Source organism: Mya arenaria, chromosome 13 (genome assembly GCF_026914265.1).
Source record: "Mya arenaria isolate MELC-2E11 chromosome 13, ASM2691426v1".
NCBI classification, from domain to species: Eukaryota; Metazoa; Mollusca; class Bivalvia; order Myida; family Myidae; genus Mya; species Mya arenaria.
This window is the reverse complement of record NC_069134.1, coordinates 57738092-57761218: the sequence shown is the minus strand read 5'-3', so window position 1 is coordinate 57761218 and position 23127 is coordinate 57738092. Positions and strand designations below refer to the sequence as shown.

The window sequence follows — 23127 nt, the reverse complement described above, 5'->3', positions numbered from 1 at the left end:
AGCAGTGATGCACAGTAATGAAAAACACGTTTTTACCTTATAAAATAATTTTGAGGTTATTTTAAATAGTGATTATTATACATAAGAAGAACTCAACGTGTGTCAAGGATAGTACCGGTAAGCCAATAGCTAAACTTGCTTCTAAAAACTAGGTATGTAATAAATTATAAATAAAGTACATGACTAACACAAGAATACGAAACACTTCAACAAGAAGTAAAATACACGTGTATATTGTGTCGAGATTTGTTTTTAAATGTATCATTTAAAATGCATAAACGCAAATGAGTTTTACCATCCTAAGTACCTTTGTATGCTTCGGTATACTTGTCAATAACTGGTGCACAACATGAAGAACCTATTTGCGATAGTTCCATACCAGTTAAAATGCTGGAGTTTCACTCTGTAGAACAATACCATCCCTGCTTAACGCACAGTCACGTTCCTGCAGCACCGGAAGTGAATTAATCTTATTGAGGTGTGGGTCTTTAGATGCTCGAAGTACGAGAGTTAAGAAATGGTAAAAAACAAAAAATATATGCACGTTGGTCGTGAGATCTCATGAAGGTAGCAAAGTGAGAGCCTCTAATTGTATTTTAACAGAAACAGTTATATCATATTCGACATCAAGATATGCACGCTATATGTCAATTTTGTTTATAATAGCAATTTGTACATTTTAAAATTGATACTAATCCATGACACTAAACAGATAAGTTTTTAAATGTGCTTTTGTATCACTGAACACATTTCTTTCGCTCAACAATGCAGTTTTGTGCTTTTCAAAGGACTTTTTCGTCTGGGAAAAACCCTTCAATATGAACACCTTAATAACATTTCACGCTATACGTTATAGTATTTCTATAAATCATAAAGCGATATATTTGTAGAACAAAAAAATCAACTATCAATTTCGATCCCAAAAAATAGAATTGTTTAATTAGTCATTCTTTTTTTTACCGCCGTGCATTGTATCGTATACTTGTTCATTTGACCCACGGCAAAAAACCCATTTTAACAGGCAAAGAACTTGATTTTGAAACGTCAATCAACTTTAAAACCGTACTGACTATTAACCATCAGTAAATCTAGACGAAGTCAAATCAGGTATTATATATATAGTCTTCATGATCAATGCAATGATCACAATTATCGCACACAATATAATCACGTCTACTTTCTACTCGAGCATTCATATCGCCAGTTATTCCCTGATACTGAAATTGATTAATATCTTGTTGTAGAACATCAAAAAGATCGTCATTGACAATATTATAAGCAACATAATATAAGGGCCAAATCTACAGCCCTGCTACAACAAAACCCACATCAGTTTCTTATTTAAAAAATGTTAATCAAGTTTCAATTACAAAATAGGATCATGTCTAATTAAAACAGCAGATGCACCTTTATGAACTGAATCTCTTATATATATTACAATTCCCCCACTAAAGCATTTAGCCCGCCTGTGTTGAAACTTTCAAAAGATATTTAAACATATATACATATATAACCCTCTAAATCATAATTAGAATCTACGTTACCCCCTTATTCATACAAAAATATAATGTCATAATTAAAAAATATTGGTCCATCAATTTATCACATGTAAAAACACTCCATATTCCAGCGACTATATCATCAAGTTTGGAGGATGAGACTTTTTACCCTCGCAATCGAGTGAAATCCATACTTCGGGCAAGGTTCAATTCACATGTACCTTCTTTTTGTACAAACGGTACCTGCTAAAATACCTGCATATATCGGTAAGCCGCGTCGCGGCGAAATGCCGCGTGAATCTGTTCGAAAGTCGTACGCGGCTGCAGCAGATAAACGCGGTTATAACACATGCATCGCATTGGCTACAATGGAATATATCGCCGATAAATTCCGAGGTAATGCAATTTCGCCCGCGTCGATAACGTGTTGATATTTGGCAAAAAAACGCGTGGTTTGTAGTGTAAGCAGCAATAGTAGTTGCAACACTGTCATCGTCCCCAATCGTTGAACTGTACATCGGGCGAAATAGTAATTGCAACACTTTCAACGCCCTCTATTGTTGTTCGTCTGTTGCAATTGTCTACAACTTGAGCGCCAAATACTTGCAACCTTATCAACGTTCCATATAGTTGGACTATAGTGTTGGTAAATTTTGAACTCAAAATTGATTCATTGAACGAACGCTTCATATTTGTGACCCTTTCCGTTGCAACAACATGTATATATCCAGGTGTATTTCGAAAGTATAAAAAAAAAACTTAAATGATTTAGTTGAAAATTATCCCAACGCTATAATTTATTTGAGCAAGCTCTATAGTGGCCCATAGTTTATTTTACGCAATCACTTTCCTAAATCGTAGTGTAACATTTATGGTGTCTAAATACCGTATTTTAGAATGAATATATATCGTTATATAATTACACAATAAATATATAGCTTGTTTACTTCTGAATATGCATTAAGTTAAGCTAAAGGAACCATTATAACTATTATATTATTGAAGAAACATGTTGATATTTAACTACGATTATATTTGATTAAGCCAAAGTAGCCTGTAAAAGGGAGAATTGTCTTAAACGTCACAATAATTCAATCATTCAAGAAAATTGGGTTGAATGTCCACTAAATCAGAGTCAATAAATATCTGATTTAATAATTATTATTTACGAATAATTACCCTGCTTTGTGTAGCATCTACAAATATTTGAACATATCTCTTATTAAAAACAATCAAATTCATTTCTGTTATATATGTCCTGCCTGAACTTTGTGTCAGCTCAACTGATTATTATTAAAATGATTATTTGTGAAACATTTAGACAGGGTGAAACTATCTGCAAACTTCAATCTTATCAATGAGGAAGCTTTTAACATGTGTGTTAAGTGTCTTCCACGTTCGCTGTGCTCGTTCAGATCGACATCTTTGACGAAAAGATGAAGTCAAACATGGAATTTCTCTTTTTATTCATGTTGTTAATTGGAAAGGTATTATGTACATGGAATTTTCAAGGTAAACAATTTTAACTTAATCTTAGATAAGAAGAAAAAGAAAGAACATGAGTGGATATCATCTATACAAAATCTATTCATTAAGTTTCCTCATACGGATGAAAAATAGCATTAGCGAGATTTTATCATTTATTTAAGTAGTGTAATAAGCACTGTTTGGATTTTCCACGAATGCTATAGTCTATTCACATCAAAAATACTGATTTGATGATTTACAGCGCTATATACATATACGTCACTTTAAAGCGTGCACATTTATATAGCTATGTATTATTGCGCAAGTATTATACTAGTGTTAAACGTCTCGTACGCTTTAAAACAGGCAGTAAACACAAAAAAGTACTATGTAGAAGTAAAAAATGTTAAAGTATAATACAAGATAAATGACAAATTAAATCTAGGTAATAACCATAAACATTTGATGTCAAAGACAATTATCTTTATACACGTTTAGCTTCTAGTCGAATTCATTAATAATGGTGTTGAACTACATGTTATATATAGGACATTTACCACAACTTTTTATGTTTAAACCAAATGCGAGAAAAGAATTGCAAAACTTCACAGGTCAAAATATCGCACCATACGGCCAGGCGGATCAGTATCCAAAGACATACCTAGATAATGAATTTAATGCAAGAAAAGCCATTGATGAAGATAAGGATACGGATGTTGCACATGGAAAATGTTCACACACGGACTTTCCACAAAATGGAGAAACTGCTTGGTGGGAAATTCAATTCAACAATTCCTACAGTATCACTGGTATTGTGATTGTAAACAGAAAGTACGGACGTAAGTATCACAGACAGGTATGACTGGTCTACACGAATTCGATGTCAATGAAGGGTATTTTCGAACTTTTAAGGCCATTTTGAGTCGTATTGCCCCTTGTAAAGTGGAAGATCGTAGATAAGTTGTGTTCTTCTCATGTTGTATGAACATAAATTGCTTGTGTTGCATTAACATTTTGTTTTGTTAGATAACTTCCTAAAGAAAATACCAATTCACAACAACTGCATGTAATACTGTCGCTCATAAGATGTCACATGCGTGATGTTATGCATCCCCTAATTTCTTTCTTACATGCATGTTTTTAGCTGAAAGAAACAGACTTTTCGGAATGTTTATATATGGGAACATATCCAGCATCGATTCTACTGTACTATTTCATGATAATTCAACCACAAGGATCTGTCAAACAAACAGTAGTGCACAAGTGTGTAACGACAATATTAGAATTCCTATTGGTGAAACGGAAAGGCTGATGCAAGGAATAAGGATAGTAACACAAAACTATCTCACCCTATGTGAAGTGGAAATTTTTGCAAGTTATTATGCCATTTTGACTTAAACATTTAGAGTCACTTTATTTTTTTTGTATACGTTTTAAGAATAAATACGAGAACATTCTTAGACTTTAAACCTTCTGGTTCACTAGATGTATAAGATAATTGCCAGTAGCAATGGTTATACGATTATATGAGGACCATCTTTGTTTTTACTTACACTCGCTTTAAATTAATATATATTTCGTATACTCTCATTATAATGTCAGAGTACGACACTTTAAATCATTCATTATTCTCCTTCTGTTGCCTGTAAGCCTACTGATATAACAAATGGGAACACACTTCCGTTGTCACCACCGTCAGATTTGCGCGTGAACTGTCCGCACGGTTATCATCCGCAACCTGAGTCAGTACAATGCCATCAAAACGGCAACTGGTCCAGTTCGCCGCAATGTATTTGGGGTTGTCCATGGCAAATCGAAAATGGCTTCCTTACAGATATTAATGAACATTCCCCACCATTCAACAGACCTATTCAAGTAAATGAATACTTTAGAATCATTTGCAATGATGCGTATGAGCTAAATGTAACCAATGACACATTTTATTGTCGGAATGGGACATGGCACGAAGATGTAAAATGCGAACCGATCGCATGCTCTTGTCCAGCAGAGACACACATCGCCATTTACATTGTAAATTCTACAGAAAATCAGTGTAACGATAGTGAATTTTATGGAACCATGTTGCAAGTTCAATGTAAACCTGGGTATATATCATCCACTGCAGTCAATACAACATGCCAAAGAGACAAACTTTGGAGCCCTCATTCATTGAACTGTGAACAAGTTACCTGTAACGAGCCTCCAGAAATTCGAAATGGGTTTTATTCTGAACAGAATCCATATCATGTTAATGCCTTTGTGACACCGCAATGTAATACTGGATACAAACTCACAGGAAATGGGAATTCCCTGAGATGCTCTACTGACGGTAACTGGTCTGGGGTATATTCTAGTTGTGAATTAGTGACATGCTCTGATCCACCAGTTCCTGTGAACGGAATATATGAAACAGCGCATACTGGACAATACTTTTATAACACGACATTAAATATAAAATGTAACATTGGATATACAATTTACACCGGACCTTCTTTTCGTTTATGCACACCTGACGGAAACTGGAGTGGTTTGAATCAGTGTGAAAAGGTTACGTGTTCTATCAACATTTCCGAGAACAACCATGTAATTTATAGTCCCACTGTAAACTACACTAGCAATTCATTTCTGATTGATTACAATACTACATTATATGCAGTTTGTAAGGATGGATTTACTTCTAAATTCGAACACATTCCAAGAAAGTGCAAGCTAGACGGACATCTTAGTGGCCATGAACCAATTTGCACAAGAAAGGCATGTGTCGCAGTAAATTATTTAGAGGTCAACATATCGGGATATACGGTACAAGTCAAAGGACCGCTCCTCTACGAAGAAACAAAAAAGGTTGAATATAACCATTCATTATTTTATCATGTGAATGGTTTATTGTCTGTTAACTGTTCTGTCGATGGTACACTTCAATGGCAGCTAGGCAACCCACCAGACTTACGTATGTATTTTTATTCCTTACATTACTATGAATATTAACTTAGTGTGTATCATCAGTGTATTGCGTTAAGCTTACACGCATGAATATAATTGAAGTCACATACAATACCATAAAAAGTAGATTTGTTATTGATGAACGTGATTGACACTAAATCAAGTTCAAATGATATTTTGTAATCATATTACAACATATTGACATTAAGAAACATTTCTATTTCAGGAACAATATGTATCTTACCAAAAACGATTCCAAACGGGAATTTGAATCATAACTGTATAGCTGACGATAAATGCGAACAGGAAACAACTGTACAAATTGAATGTGATGACGATTTCTCAACATCGAACATTCTTGTCGAATGTCTTCCTTCACACACGTGGAATGCAAATATGATTTGTGAAAGTAAGAATATTTTATCATTTATCGTATGTATAGTAGACTGAAATAATTGAAGGGTGTTAGTTTAAATGCAAAACTAATAAAATCAGAATGGCATTCAATGATAACGCGTTCTCCTTCGGTCCAAAAAGATCGTTTGCGACCCAATGATTGTAGGCCTGTTCCCTTTGGCTTTATCACATGACAGAAGCTCCCTCGAACATTTTCTTCTCCAATTTCACAGATTTAATTATTATTTCAGAATTGTCTACCTACGAAACCCGAACAGTTGCAATTGCTAGCGCGGCTAGTGTGTGTACACTGCTTTTTATTGCGTCTGCTATATTATTTGCAGTTTTCCTGCATCGAAGGCAAGTATCATTACTTTTTGTCGCATACCTTTTAAATTATGCAATTGTTGTGAGTGTTACATCATTGTTATTAGATATTAGATGTTACTAAATAAACAACCATATTGTCAATTATTAGACTGACATGTTTTACTTTGGAAAAAAATATGTTTCTAAAATTACACACGCACGCACGCACGCACACACTCGCACACGCGCGACACAGACACATACACACATGTAATTTTTTCTCCACGATTGATGTTTATCTTAATGACCACTATAAACATACGGATATAAGCACAACCATTTTTTGGTTGTTTCAATTTAAGCTTGGACAGCTCAAAGAATATGCTTCGGCTCGCTATATCAGAATGTTATTTTGTATAACTGCATCATACCTTTGAGGATTTATAACTGCTGCTCCGGCTAGATTCATTTACTTGTCAGCCATGTTCGTTCCTAGTCGTTAAGTACTTGAAATGATTTTTAAGTTTGTATGATTTGTGTTACTCTATAATTTAATTCAATTACACTTGCTCCTTTAAGGCGTTTCATGTTTTATTTTGCTTAACGTGTCAGGTTAAGTGTCCCCCACCCCAAGAGTCTGTTTTGCTGACCGTTTCAGGGCGGCAACTCGAACTAAGTAGTTCTTGATCGAGATGATAGTGATATTTATTCTATTATTTGAAAAATCTTTATTTGAAGGAAACGGCAGGAACACCCAAGAAACAAATATAGACGGCATATACCCATGGATGAATATAACTTGTATTCTGAAATTGGCAAAAATAGAAATGTAGTTGAAACAAAAGGTAACAAATGCTTTTTTTCTATTGATTTTTTTTTTAAATTGCAGTCGTAGTCATTGACTGATTTATTTTGGTTGATATGTGTCATCTGTTACTTAAGATACCACTGATTATTCGTTTGCGACAAATACATCCCACATCGAAGTAACACCGGATGAAGAGACCGGCTTTGAGAATACATATTACAGCTTTGGCGATCGTGTGGAAGTCCCAGAAACTGCCATAAAAGTAGAAGACTTGTATGACATAATGTTCTCAACCGAATTCAAGGAAACTATGAAAAATCAGTTTAAGGTATGCGTATCATTTTATTTTGGAAGAGATGTATTTGGCCTGATCTTTTTGGAATGCTAATATAAAAAAGTTCCTGATAATAATAATAATAATAATAATAATAATAATAATAATAATGGCATTATAGATCGTCATACATTGGAAAGAAATCATCATTTCTGTGTGGAGCCATTGAGTTTGAAAAACGAATAATGATATTATTATGTTTGTAATATGATAAATTGTTTTAAAGACCTTTCCCAACGGACTGACAGAAGAATATCAAGTAGCCATGAAACTTAAAAACAGACCAAAAAACAGATACAAAAATATTTATCCATGTAAGTATTACGCAATAGAAAAGAACGCTTGAAGTTTAATAATTGTTGCGTTACTGAACACGCAATGTTGAGTCCAGATATATGTAGTTTACAAGGAAGATAGACTGCAGACCATGCGGTACTTTGGCTTCTTCAATAGCAGGGGACTGTGTCATGTATAGTCGAGTTCTAAGCAAAATCTATTTTAAACATTAAAAGTTGTTTGTATAATTAAATGTTATTGCCTTGTTCCTTTCCTGTAGAGTGCGGTGTGATCATTTGGTAAGAACAACACTGACAACGTTTCGTTTGTATCACGTTTGTATCACGTCCAAAGTCCATTAAAGCCAAAGTAAAACAAAGGCGACTGATGGTTAAAGCTGTACTCTCACAGATTGAACGTTTTGACAACTCATTTATTTCTTGTCTTGGAACAAGCCAGCTTTGGCGAAAATCCATGGAAACCAGTCATAAAAGACTGTTGACAACTTAGTTTTATATTTTAGTTCATGCATTTTTCTTAAACTGCTAGTAACGGTTTTGCCATAAAACATTAGTTTTCGATCGGAAATTTAAATCTACGATCTGCAATTTTATATCATTGGTTTGCAGATATTTATGCAAAAAAATGCTCATTCCAAGAAAAAAAAGTTGTAAAAACGGTAAATCTGTGGGAGTGCATCTTTAAGCCAAGTAACCAAACATTATCAGAGACAGAGATTATTTCAACTAATTGATAACAACAGAGCTCAAAAATGCCTTCGACCTTTGCTTATTTGTCATACACGACGACTGCTTATTTTCCAGATGATGAAACAAGAGTAGTTCTGCAGAAATATGGGAACCATATTAACGATTACATCAACGCAAACTACATACACGTAAATATAGTATACTTTCCTTATTGTTATATGTATTTTAATCATTGCCGAAACAAATTAAAATTGCAGTCCGATGTCCTGACTTTGAGGGAGTAAATTGGTTTAATCAAAAGCGTAACAATTTAAATTTAATTTAATCTTATTCATAATCAACAACTATGTTTATACGTAAATAATGTGTCTGTGATCAGTGTATAAATCATTTTAATGGAAGGAATTAAACATAACAATTTCTTGTTTCATGTTATGAAAATATCCGATACACAAATATATGAAGTTTGAATGCCACGTCCTTTTTTCGTTCAAATAAAGAACAAATGTGTTTAACTACAATAGCATTACGTGTAATGCAATTTTGGTTTAACATTCAAATGATCAGCGAGCAGATTACCAGGCATCCACATTTAACGTTATGATTAAGGGTGCTTTCCGAGAGTTCGCTTATTTATGGGTCAGAAACAAATTCTTAAATATACGACTTTTGTCCCTGACCGGCCAGCTCGATCCATTTCAAAGAATTATCCTTGTTTGGTTGTTAAGATTCATAGTTTTACAAATACATATTTTACGGATTGTTTGAGTGCAACAAAATGGATAGATAAGTCAATAAGTGGAGTTTTCTAATTAAATCACAAAACGGTATATAATCATCATGGTTTGTATTTATCAGAAATGTAATTTAGTAAAAATAATCAATATATAATGCTTATTTGGTCAACACACCCCCGATCCAGAGCAGCAATATGGTCTATTGATTTAATAAAAATACCTTTGATAGTTTAGGTAAGTAGTGTATTTGTCAGGCAAACAAAGCAAGATACGTAAGATTGTTCATAATAAATAGTTAAGATTTGTCTTAAGATTTTCAACTTTTTAGTGCCTTTCCTTAAGTACGGATACGTTGTCTGGGGCTTCTGAAATATTGAGTTGTTAGCGCAACAACACTGTCATTTCTTGCCCAGAATAATTAACATTAGAATGAGTACTTCATGCTATATGCACTCTTTTAGAAATAGCTGTGTTCTGTTTGCAGGGGTATAATCAGATGAGAGCGTATATTGCATCTCAAGGTAATTGAACGTTAACATAACTATGGAAATTACGAAATGAAATAATAACAAACTAACAATAACATTTTTTTACATTATTACTATCAAAACATACACTGTATTAGAAAATGTCTACCCGTGTATAATTTGGCAAATGAAAAATAAATCAAACGACTACATTAGACTTCAACAAGATTAGTATTTATTACACACAATACATCCACATTTCAAGGGCCTACGAAAGATATACTGGTGGATTTCTGGAGAATGGTTTGGCAACTTAGAGTTGGCAAGGTGGTTATGTTGACTAATCTTGAAGAGGATAAAAAGGTTGGTAGACATTATTTACCTGGCAAATTGTATACTCAGATAAACGAGCATGCCTACTTCATATTAGTCAAAAGGATTGAAAAGGGCACTTACAGATAAAGCTTATAAAATTAACTGGCAGGTACTTTTCCAATACCACACATATTTCAATCACTTCTCGTGGTTATTTATTATTGAAAATGCAAATTGAAACGTTATGTTGATAATAAAGATCTAACTATGATTTGTTTTAGATGAAGTGCATGCAGTATTGGCCAGATGCAGATAGTGTTGACTTCGATGATTACAAAGTAACCATTCTAGGGACAGAGTATTATTCAGCCTTTATCATCAGAACATTAGCTGTTGAGAAGGTAAATTTGAAATATCCTAATTAAAATCTTTTCAGTAAGATGGTAATCATTTTTAATACTGAATATTTTGAGATATATTGCAGTCATATTCTTTTAAATATTTTTTTTTCAATTGTACGAAGAAGAACTGCTAGATAAAAGAAGTTCTGCAACATATAGATTTCACCAAATAAACAAGGGAACCACATTTTGATAATACAATTTTGTTAAGTGTTAAAATGTATTCTTAACTGCTAGATTAATGCATATGGAATCACTCAATAGGCAGGAGAGGAAAATAGACAGCTGGTCCATTTTCATTTCACTGCGTGGCCGGATAAAAAAGTCCCGAAGTATGCTTCGTCGCTTGTTCATTTTCGACATAAAGTGGAAACCACTGCTGTGAAAGAGAACGGACCCATTATTGTCCATTGCAGGTTTATATGACTGTATTTAAACTTTTGTTAGATGTTTATGGGCCTAATAGTTTTGCATTAGTAATACGGATATGCCAACAATAATTATATATCATCAGTCTAGTTTGGGAAGCTTTACTACCAATGTTTATGTTTATGTGTTGACGAGTAGCGAGCCCGTTTGCTCCAAATGAACAACGTAATTTCCCGTTGTTAATAAGAAGAATATCATTTACATTTTCTTTCCTTATTTTGATTTGTCATTTAATAATAAAGATCTATCGCAGTATAAACAGTATCAAATCATATCTGAATTTGCCGCCATTTAACACCAGAACATTTTAACAGTAAAATACAACGTTACTGAAGCATGTCTAATATAGATAAGTCGCTGATTCATGCTAGTACCTTGTGTTGGATGCTGCCTATTTATTGTAATTGAATCAAAACTAGTTACAAAAGAATTAAGCCGTCTTTTGTGTCTATATTGAATAACAAATACTGACTTTGAGTGACTTATGACGTCATTTCTGGGGTGCAAATTCCGTGAAATGCCGTTTAAAGCGAAGTGGTATGTCTACGGATTAAAATTATAAACATTGCATTACGATATGGTATATCGAAGAAGGCATATGAATAAAAGTATCAAGACACATGTCGAACACTTTTCTGACGACCTGTATCACGTAGAGTTTGTTGTAGAAACATGCGTCCGTCTCGAAAGCTGTGCGGACTAAACGAATACGTATTAAATCACCAAGCTCGACGTGATACAGGACGTCAGAAAAGCGTACTTTCATATTCTGAAATTATAAAAGTACTAGAGCGATAAAGGATCGAAACAAGCGTTTAAATGACACCCATTTAACAGCATTTACGTTACAACAATTCTGTGTTTTGATATTGTTTAGTGCCGGTGTGGGGAGGACGGGGACATTCATTGCTCTGAATGTCCTGACAGAGCAAGCCTTATCGATGGGATATGTGGATCCTGTGGGCTGTGTGAATACATTGAGAAGACAGAGGGTCGACATGATTCAAACACCGGTGTGAATATAACATACTTTTAGAAAGTTTCAAAAAGCAGTGAAGCCACACTGAAAATGTAGAAATGAGTATTTTCATTGGCTTGCTGTTTGATTAAATTAAATCATAAGAGGCCTGATTGAGGATTGCGATTGTTGACATTCAAAACGGTCTTGATTACGTAAATGGTTTATATAGTAGTTATATTTCACTTGTGCTTGAAGGATAATACTTTTTCATCATGCGGGTATATTTTCATTGAACTACGAAAGGAAACATCTCTGCTTTTATATTTCTAAGAACACGAATATATCAAAAACGCGTTTTAGACATACCAAAAGTAATGCTTTTTAGAATACCTTAGTTTTGTTTTTGTATATTCGAAATTAACAATTTAAATTATATTATTTCGTTAAGGATCAGTATATATTTCTGCACATGGCACTTCTGGAGACATTGATGCTATCCACATCGGCACTATCTGCGTCGCAGTTTCTGGCAGCTTATAAAGAACTTATGGCTTTCGGTAATGACCATAGGAGACGGAAGATCGATGTTGAGTTCTCTGTGAGTAAAATATGTCAATTTGTTCTTAGGATATTGGTAAGTATACGTAGGCTACTAAGAAATGTAATACTTAACTACTACTGTTTTCTTTTTCATTAACTTTACTACACCATTGACAAAAGTACAGCATTATATTGTATTGCACTTCATCAGAGAATGGAGAAAATGTCTCCCGTGGCTGATGAACGTCAATATGTGAGTGCAAAAGAAGTGAGGAACCGAAACAAGAATCGGTATACAAACATCCTCCCAGGTAAATATGTACATATGTGTTGCGTTTTGCTTAATTCACTGAAATAATTTTCTGAAAAGTGTTATACCTTAATTTCTTCATTAAAAAGTTTATTCACGTTTATTTAATATTAATTGTTTTATAGTCGCGGACCACATGCCGTACTTGACTCCTTCTGGAATGAGGTCTGAACCTGATTACATCAACGCTGTATTCTTACCGGTACGCTGCATTGCTTTAAAAAAAACAAAGAATTTGTTTTGTGATCACATGATGCTTTCGCCTTGTTGTTTGGCGTTTTGTGTTTTGACGCGTTTTGTGAGATAATAGAAAATCTTGTTCCTGGAATTCGTGCTTTTTTCAAAATTCGTATTGTTTGAAACAAATATAAACAGATGTAAAATTACGATATCCTTTTATATTATATTGTATTTCACTTTCAATGAGAAGATTTCATCCGACGCTGTTAAAAACTAAAACTGATAAAGCTATTTATTTCAGAATTACAAGAAGAAGGGGGCGTTCATCATCACCCAGACACCTCTCAAAGTGACTAAGACCGACTTCTGGAGGATGGTGGTTGAACACGATGTCCATACCATCGTCATGATGAACAATAGGAGTGAAATGAAGGTAAGGTCCATTGGATTAAGTTTAACAATATTAATTTATCCAGTACAACTGTACACACGCATTAGGATTGAAGATGTAGCTGTGACTTACAAAAATATCTGACTTTCCTTACGAACAGTGACTATCACGAGTCTAAGTATGATACGTAAGTATTTAGATCTTATAAAATAAAATGAAAGAAACGAACAATTGTGAAAGTGCGGACGATTCGATTTATTTTATAAAGGTTTTTCTTTACTCAATATGATCAATTTCACACAAACATCATTTTGAGGAATTAAAAAGAAGCCTGTTGTTTATATATATATTTTTAACATCTTTTAATCAGATTGATTTTGTTCCCATGTTCCCATGATATGTTAGTGCGTCATTTTAGTTTTTTTCATTTTGCATTTAACTTGATGGCTTTTGATTTTAGTCACTCTAAAGCAAGATCACAGTGTTGACAAATGAGGTTGCTAGCATTTTACGTACACATCCCTTACTTAATTCGATTTCAATTATTCACTGTCGAATGTAGGAAGACGAAATATTCTGGCCTGAAAATGAAGACCACATGTTAAATGAGAACATGACGATTGGCAAGACAGGCGAGGAATGTAAAGGAGGATTAAGGAAGATAACGCTTGACTTGAATCGGTTTGGAAAGGTGATTGTGTTTAAATGATAATTTATGATTTCATGTAAACCCTCCGCTAATCCTCCTCCTCCTTCGTCTCCGTCTCCTCCTCATCATCATCATTCATCATCGTCGTCGTTGTCATCATCATCATCATCATCATCATCATCATCATCGACAGCATCATCATCATCATCATCATCATCATCGACAGCATCATCATCATCATCATCATCATCATCACCATCATCATTATCATCATCATCATCGACATCATCATCATCATCATCATCATCATCGGCCTCGACATAATCATCGGAAACAGCATTATTTATACAACTTAAATATCAAATAGAATTCAATTATCTGAACTAAAGTGAAAACGAATAAATTGGAGGAAAAAAAGATAGTGATGAAGAAAAACAAACACGAATAATATTAGTAAAATAGTTACTTATTTCAGACACGGAAACTTCAGCTTATACAATTTGAAGGATGGCCTAATTATTCAGCGTTGCCATCCTCTCCAAAAGATATTATAAACCTCTTCGATGCAGTGCAGTACTGGCAACATCAATCAGGAAACAACCCTGTTCTCGTGCATTGCATGTATGTGAAAGCATTTCTTTGCTCTTAAGTCTGACATCCAACAATTTGAAACTCATTATCTATAAGGAGGTCCTTAAACTATTTGTTTAAGTTTTGAACATGTTTGTGTTGCTATAAGCAGGACATTTTTTACGCGGTTTATCAGAAAACGGAAATATTTTAACCGAATATTTATGTCACAAGTGGCATTAAAAAATTCCTGTTCAAATATGTATTTTAACAGCATTCAAAGTATTTTTCGAATACTAAGGTTTTTGACAAGTACCCCTTTTTATCGAGTACATACATATATATTACAAGGAATTATCGGATCCAATGATAAATCAGTAAACATTATGCTAATAACATGGGTTTTTTTTATTATTATTGAACATTATTGAACATGTTATGATAATGATTAATCGCATATGTTCCTGGTTGCTATTCAGTATGTACGCAGGAGAGCAACGTTGCAAATTTCCAAAGAAGTACTGTTGGAGAATAAATTTATAATACGTCGTGTAAGCGTTTTGAGGGACAACATACGATCTAGTTCGTTATATCGATGCTTAATTATTTTTTAACATCACGAACATAGCTGATAGAAGCGGCTATTCTAATGTTGCGTTTGCAGTCTTGGAGAAAATGCAATATGGACAACATATATACTAACATTGTATAGATGATTGATCCTTACCTTTTCACACCTTCAGGAACGGAGCAGACAGAAGTGGCTTGTTCTGTGTTGTGTCAGCGATCTAGGTTAAGATATAAATGGAACACGACACCTTCTTACATTGTATGATTAATCTTGATTTGTCACACCTTCAGGAACGGAGCAGACAGAAGTGGCTTGTTCTGTGTCGTGTCAGCAGTCTTGGAGAGGATGAAGATAGAACAAGACGTTGCTATTACCCAGGTCATCAAAGAGATGAGGAACTACAGGGAACAGATTGTTCCTTCTCTGGTACGTTTATATAATCATCAGGCATTGTACTGTGTTAAATAATTAATGCCATTCATTAAAAAGTTTTCTTTATGAAAAAATAATGTTTGTTTCAAGTTGTGTTTCATCTGAATTAAACACAGGGATTGAAAAGATCATACATGTCCGTATAAAAAGTCAGTGTGATAGACTCTAAAGACAATGTAACCAAATAATAAAAATGGTACAATTTGTTTCAGGACCAGTTTCAGTTTGTACATGAAGTTATCAAAGAATACATTCTACAAAATGAAACATATTCAAATTTCACCGACTGAGGTCCACGGGCTATGGAGAAATGTGATATTTATAAAGCATCCATTGTTTTTTTTTATACGTGTGTATTGGTTATCTTAATCTGTCATAAATTACGTACTATTTGTAAATGTGCTTTTATATAATTATTTCACACTCGATTGCTTTAATGAAAATGTCAAGTTGATGTACATGTGTATTATATTCTCAAACAGTGGTGAATGAAGCTAAATCTTTAAGAACATTTCTTTGCCAAACCGTACTCTTTTGATTGTCGTTGTCATAAAAATGTGTTTTTATAAAATATACGTATATTAAAGTGGCAACGTGTTTGCAAAGCGGGAAATACAAGTGTTTACACCTCTCAAGTACCGGAACACCCGTGACTGTTGTAACAAATAATAGCTAAGAGCGTACGTGTATAGTTATTATTCAAAGCTATGCTTTGAAGTGTCTGAATCGGAAATACGTTTTGTATTGTACATCATTAAATTATCAGTGTTAAGAACTCCTCGATATAAACTTTATAAACCCTTTTGGTTTGTAAGGTAAAATTCGCTACTTGCAAAAGTGGTGTTCCTCAGAAGCAGGAAGTCGTTGCTATTCAAAAATGAGTTGGAAGAGTCTCACTTCTCATACAAATCAGGAAGAAGTCTAGTTTCATTACGTTCACATACTTATTTATTAATTAAATCTCATTTTTCGTGAAAACGTGACTGCCTCCACAAGACATATTTCGCTAATAAGGTCTCAAATGTGTGTATAATCTAAAGGATGTAATTGATGTAAATCTTTATTATACGAGTATGTCTGTGAGTACACCAGAACATTTTAACAGTAAAATACAACGTTACTGAAGCATGTCTAATATAGATAAGTCGCTGATTCATGCTAGTACCTTGTGTTGGATGCTGCCTATTTATTGTAATTGAATCAAAACTAGTTACAAAAGAATTAAGCCGTCTTTTGTGTCTATATTGAATAACAAATACTGACTTTGAGTGACTTATGACGTCATTTCTGGGGTGCAAATTCCGTGAAATGCCGTTTAAAGCGAAGTGGTATGTCTACGGATTAAAATTATAAACATTGCATTACGATATGGTATATCGAAGAAGGCATATGAATAAAAGTATCAAGACACATGTCGAACACTTTTCTGACGACCTGTATCACGTAGAGTTTGTTGTAGAAACATGCGTCCGTCTCGAAAGCTGTGCGGACTAAACGAATACGTATTAAATCACCAAGCTCGACGTGATACAGGACGTCAGAAAAGCGTACTTTCATATTCTGAAATTATAAAAGTACTAGAGCGATAAAGGATCGAAACAAGCGTTTAAATGACACCCATTTAACAGCATTTACGTTACAACAATTCTGTGTTTTGATATTGTTTAGTGCCGGTGTGGGGAGGACGGGGACATTCATTGCTCTGAATGTCCTGACAGAGCAAGCCTTATCGATGGGATATGTGGATCCTGTGGGCTGTGTGAATACATTGAGAAGACAGAGGGTCGACATGATTCAAACACCGGTGTGAATATAACATACTTTTAGAAAGTTTCAAAAAGCAGTGAAGCCACACTGAAAATGTAGAAATGAGTATTTTCATTGGCTTGCTGTTTGATTAAATTAAATCATAAGAGGCCTGATTGAGGATTGCGATTGTTGACATTCAAAACGGTCTTGATTACGTAAATGGTTTATATAGTAGTTATATTTCACTTGTGCTTGAAGGATAATACTTTTTCATCATGCGGGTATATTTTCATTGAACTACGAAAGGAAACATCTCTGCTTTTATATTTCTAAGAACACGAATATATCAAAAACGCGTTTTAGACATACCAAAAGTAATGCTTTTTAGAATACCTTAGTTTTGTTTTTGTATATTCGAAATTAACAATTTAAATTATATTATTTCGTTAAGGATCAGTATATATTTCTGCACATGGCACTTCTGGAGACATTGATGCTATCCACATCGGCACTATCTGCGTCGCAGTTTCTGGCAGCTTATAAAGAACTTATGGCTTTCGGTAATGACCATAGGAGACGGAAGATCGATGTTGAGTTCTCTGTGAGTAAAATATGTCAATTTGTTCTTAGGATATTGGTAAGTATACGTAGGCTACTAAGAAATGTAATACTTAACTACTACTGTTTTCTTTTTCATTAACTTTACTACACCATTGACAAAAGTACAGCATTATATTGTATTGCACTTCATCAGAGAATGGAGAAAATGTCTCCCGTGGCTGATGAACGTCAATATGTGAGTGCAAAAGAAGTGAGGAACCGAAACAAGAATCGGTATACAAACATCCTCCCAGGTAAATATGTACATATGTGTTGCGTTTTGCTTAATTCACTGAAATAATTTTCTGAAAGGTGTTATACCTTAATTTCTTCATTAAAAAGTTTATTCACGTTTATTTAATATTAATTGTTTTATAGTCGCGGACCACATGCCGTACTTGACTCCTTCTGGAATGAGGTCTGAACCTGATTACATCAACGCTGTATTCTTACCGGTACGCTGCATTGCTTTAAAAAAAAACAAAGAATTTGTTTTGTGATCACATGATGCTTTCGCCTTGTTGTTTGGCGTTTTGTGTTTTGACGCGTTTTGTGAGATAATAGAAAATCTTGTTCCTGGAATTCGTGCTTTTTTCAAAATTCGTATTGTTTGAAACAAATATAAACAGATGTAAAATTACGATATCCTTTTATATTATATTGTATTTCACTTTCAATGAGAAGATTTCATCCGACGCTGTTAAAAACTAAAACTGATAAAGCTATTTATTTCAGAATTACAAGAAGAAGGGGGCGTTCATCATCACCCAGACACCTCTCAAAGTGACTAAGACCGACTTCTGGAGGATGGTGGTTGAACACGATGTCCATACCATCGTCATGATGAACAATAGGAGTGAAATGAAGGTAAGGTCCATTGGATTAAGTTTAACAATATTAATTTATCCAGTACAACTGTACACACGCATTAGGATTGAAGATGTAGCTGTGACTTACAAAAATATCTGACTTTCCTTACGAACAGTGACTATCACGAGTCTAAGTATGATACGTAAGTATTTAGATCTTATAAAATAAAATGAAAGAAACGAACAATTGTGAAAGTGCGGACGATTCGATTTATTTTATAAAGGTTTTTCTTTACTCAATATGATCAATTTCACACAAACATCATTTTGAGGAATTAAAAAGAAGCCTGTTGTTTATATATATATTTTTAACATCTTTTAATCAGATTGATTTTGTTCCCATGTTCCCATGATATGTTAGTGCGTCATTTTAGTTTTTTTCATTTTGCATTTAACTTGATGGCTTTTGATTTTAGTCACTCTAAAGCAAGATCACAGTGTTGACAAATGAGGTTGCTAGCATTTTACGTACACATCCCTTACTTAATTCGATTTCAATTATTCACTGTCGAATGTAGGAAGACGAAATATTCTGGCCTGAAAATGAAGACCACATGTTAAATGAGAACATGACGATTGGCAAGACAGGCGAGGAATGTAAAGGAGGATTAAGGAAGATAACGCTTGACTTGAATCGGTTTGGAAAGGTGATTGTGTTTAAATGATAATTTATGATTTCATGTAAACCCTCCGCTAATCCTCCTCCTCCTTCGTCTCCGTCTCCTCCTCATCATCATCATTCATCATCGTCGTCGTTGTCATCATCATCATCATCATCATCATCATCGACAGCATCATCATCATCATCATCATCATCATCGACAGCATCATCATCATCATCATCATCATCACCATCATCATTATCATCATCATCATCGACATCATCATCATCATCATCATCATCATCATCGGCCTCGACATAATCATCGGAAACAGCATTATTTATACAACTTAAATATCAAATAGAATTCAATTATCTGAACTAAAGTGAAAACGAATAAATTGGAGGAAAAAAAGATAGTGATGAAGAAAAACAAACACGAATAATATTAGTAAAATAGTTACTTATTTCAGACACGGAAACTTCAGCTTATACAATTTGAAGGATGGCCTAATTATTCAGCGTTGCCATCCTCTCCAAAAGATATTATAAACCTCTTCGATGCAGTGCAGTACTGGCAACATCAATCAGGAAACAACCCTGTTCTCGTGCATTGCATGTATGTGAAAGCATTTCTTTGCTCTTAAGTCTGACATCCAACAATTTGAAACTCATTATCTATAAGGAGGTCCTTAAACTATTTGTTTAAGTTTTGAACATGTTTGTGTTGCTATAAGCAGGACATTTTTTACGCGGTTTATCAGAAAACGGAAATATTTTAACCGATTATTTATGTCACAAGTGGCATTAAAAAATTCCTGTTCAAATATGTATTTTAACAGCATTCAAAGTATTTTTCGAATACTAAGGTTTTTGACAAGTACCCCTTTTTATCGAGTACATACATATATATTACAAGGAATTATCGGATCCAATGATAAATCAGTAAACATTATGCTAATAACATGGTTTTTTTTTTATTATTATTGAACATTATTGAACATGTTATGATAATGATTAATCGCATATGTTCCTGGTTGCTATTCAGTATGTACGCAGGAGAGCAACGTTGCAAATTTCCAAAGAAGTACTGTTGGAGAATAAATTTATAATACGTCGTGTAAGCGTTTTGAGGGACAACATACGATCTAGTTCGTTATATCGATGCTTAATTATTTTTTAACATCACGAACATAGCTGATAGAAGCGGCTATTCTAATGTTGCGTTTGCAGTCTTGGAGAAAATGCAATATGGACAACATATATACTAACATTGTATAGATGATTGATCCTTACCTTTTCACACCTTCAGGAACGGAGCAGACAGAAGTGGCTTGTTCTGTGTTGTGTCAGCGATCTAGGTTAAGATATAAATGGAACACGACACCTTCTTACATTGTATGATTAATCTTGATTTGTCACACCTTCAGGAACGGAGCAGACAGAAGTGGCTTGTTCTGTGTCGTGTCAGCAGTCTTGGAGAGGATGAAGATAGAACAAGACGTTGCTATTACCCAGGTCATCAAAGAGATGAGGAACTACAGGGAACAGATTGTTCCTTCTCTGGTACGTTTATATAATCATCAGGCATTGTACTGTGTTAAATAATTAATGCCATTCATTAAAAAGTTTTCTTTATGAAAAAATAATGTTTGTTTCAAGTTGTGTTTCATCTGAATTAAACACAGGGATTGAAAAGATCATACATGTCCGTATAAAAAGTCAGTGTGATAGACTCTAAAGACAATGTAACCAAATAATAAAAATGGTACAATTTGTTTCAGGACCAGTTTCAGTTTGTACATGAAGTTATCAAAGAATACATTCTACAAAATGAAACATATTCAAATTTCACCGACTGAGGTCCACGGGCTATGGAGAAATGTGATATTTATAAAGCAACCATTGTTTTTTTTTATACGTGTGTATTGGTTATCTTAATCTGTCATAAATTACGTACTATTTGTAAATGTGCTTTTATATAATTATTTCACACTCGATTGCTTTAATGAAAATGTCAAGTTGATGTACATGTGTATTATATTCTCAAACAGTGGTGAATGAAGCTAAATCTTTAAGAACATTTCTTTGCCAAACCGTACTCTTTTGATTGTCGTTGTCATAAAAATGTGTTTTTATAAAATGTACGTATATTAAAGTGGCAACGTGTTTGCAAAGCGGGAAATACAAGTGTTTACACCTCTCAAGTACCGGAACACCCGTGACTGTTGTAACAAATAATAGCTAAGAGCGTACGTGTATAGTTATTATTCAAAGCTATGCTTTGAAGTGTCTGAATCGGAAATACGTTTTGTATTGTACATCATTAAATTATCAGTGTTAAGAACTCCTCGATATAAACTTTATAAACCCTTTTGGTTTGTAAGGTAAAATTCGCTACTTGCAAAAGTGGTGTTCCTCAGAAGCAGGAAGTCGTTGCTATTCAAAAATGAGTTGGAAGAGTCTCACTTCTCATACAAATCAGGAAGAAGTCTAGTTTCATTACGTTCACATACTTATTTATTAATTAAATCTCATTTTTCGTGAAAACGTGACTGCCTCCACAAGACATATTTCGCTAATAAGGTCTCAAATGTGTGTATAATCTAAAGGATGTAATTGATGTAAATCTTTATTATACGAGTATGTCTGTAATCGTTTATTAAAATATGCTTGAATAAACACTTTTAAATATCGTTTCGTTGTTATGCCTCCTAAGTTAGGCATATGTCAAATTTATGTATTTTCGTCCCTGAATAGCATGCCTCAGCCATGATATTGGATATATTTATTGTATTTCAATACGTATGGTATTATTCATTTAGGGTTAGGATGTCACATGTGTAAAATGTAGAGGTTATTGGATATCTATGAAGAAAAAACTTGAACGAATTTGTTGAAATGAAAATTAGTAGCTGTGATGATGATGATGATGATGATGATGATGATGACAATGATGATGATGCTGATGGTGATGTAACTGAGCTATAGTAGATATAGCCAATTAAAAATAGAATGGTTATTGGAGATTTCTGTAAAATTGTAGTATGTGGGGTGAATATTGAATGAAAAAATATACACGTAATAGGTTAAGGGTTTCATGAGAAAGATTTGAGGGGTAATGCGTAGGTACCGCAACCCTATTCCCACATTCACACTTACCACTTCTTGAACCATTATAATTGTATAAAATCTTTACAAGCATTTCCATTATACTGACAAAACATAATGTATGTCTTTAGTTGAAATTTTAGCGGGTAAATAAAAAACTAAACAGAACAACATCATTGTTAACAATAACTTCAGCAAAAAAATGATATTTATTAAGATATATTTTTGATCACATGTGAGAACAATGACTCTAAAAAATGAGTTATTTTCAAAAAACTTTAATACTTTAAGACAAGTCTCAATTTATATAAATACCCATACGTAAAAAATATGATTATGATGTATGTTGATCGTCACAAATCTCAAAGGACCTGTGACATATGTGTTTGAAATGTGTGACAAATAAGGTCCATATTCTCCCACCTGTGTTGAATTGTTATCATACTGGTATGTCTCTCACCTTTGTAAATTGTGATCTGGAATTTATGGTCCCAGTTAATTA

At 33.8% G+C, this 23127-nt stretch overlaps 2 protein-coding genes and 1 long non-coding RNA gene across 3 annotated transcripts; all 3 read left to right on the top strand.

The window, feature by feature from the left end:
- Positions 1–5679: 5679 nt before the first annotated feature.
- Positions 5680–6669, top strand: LOC128213464 (uncharacterized). Its single transcript, XR_008257738.1, has 3 exons — positions 5680–5916; positions 6136–6318; positions 6557–6669. It is a non-coding gene; the product is annotated as an uncharacterized LOC128213464 (long non-coding RNA).
- A 715-nt stretch (positions 6670–7384) lies between these two features.
- On the top strand, positions 7385–16010 carry LOC128214918 (receptor-type tyrosine-protein phosphatase mu-like). Its single transcript, XM_052921633.1, has 17 exons — positions 7385–7459; positions 7557–7750; positions 7983–8070; positions 8857–8930; positions 9964–10000; positions 10212–10309; positions 10543–10662; positions 10927–11078; positions 11969–12104; positions 12501–12650; positions 12804–12903; positions 13028–13104; positions 13384–13515; positions 14036–14164; positions 14598–14743; positions 15554–15689; positions 15908–16010. Exons 1-17 carry the CDS (start codon positions 7399–7401, stop codon positions 15983–15985), a joined length of 1908 nt encoding a protein of 635 aa, XP_052777593.1. The 5' UTR covers positions 7385–7398; the 3' UTR covers positions 15986–16010.
- A 1364-nt stretch (positions 16011–17374) lies between these two features.
- On the top strand, positions 17375–22094 carry LOC128214919 (receptor-type tyrosine-protein phosphatase alpha-like). The gene is made up of 9 exons (XM_052921634.1): positions 17375–17499; positions 17896–18045; positions 18199–18298; positions 18423–18499; positions 18780–18911; positions 19432–19560; positions 19988–20133; positions 20945–21080; positions 21299–22094. The coding sequence occupies exons 1-9, from the start codon at positions 17428–17430 to the stop codon at positions 21374–21376; spliced, it is 1020 nt and encodes a 339-aa protein (XP_052777594.1). The 5' UTR covers positions 17375–17427; the 3' UTR covers positions 21377–22094.
- Positions 22095–23127: the final 1033 nt, after the last annotated feature.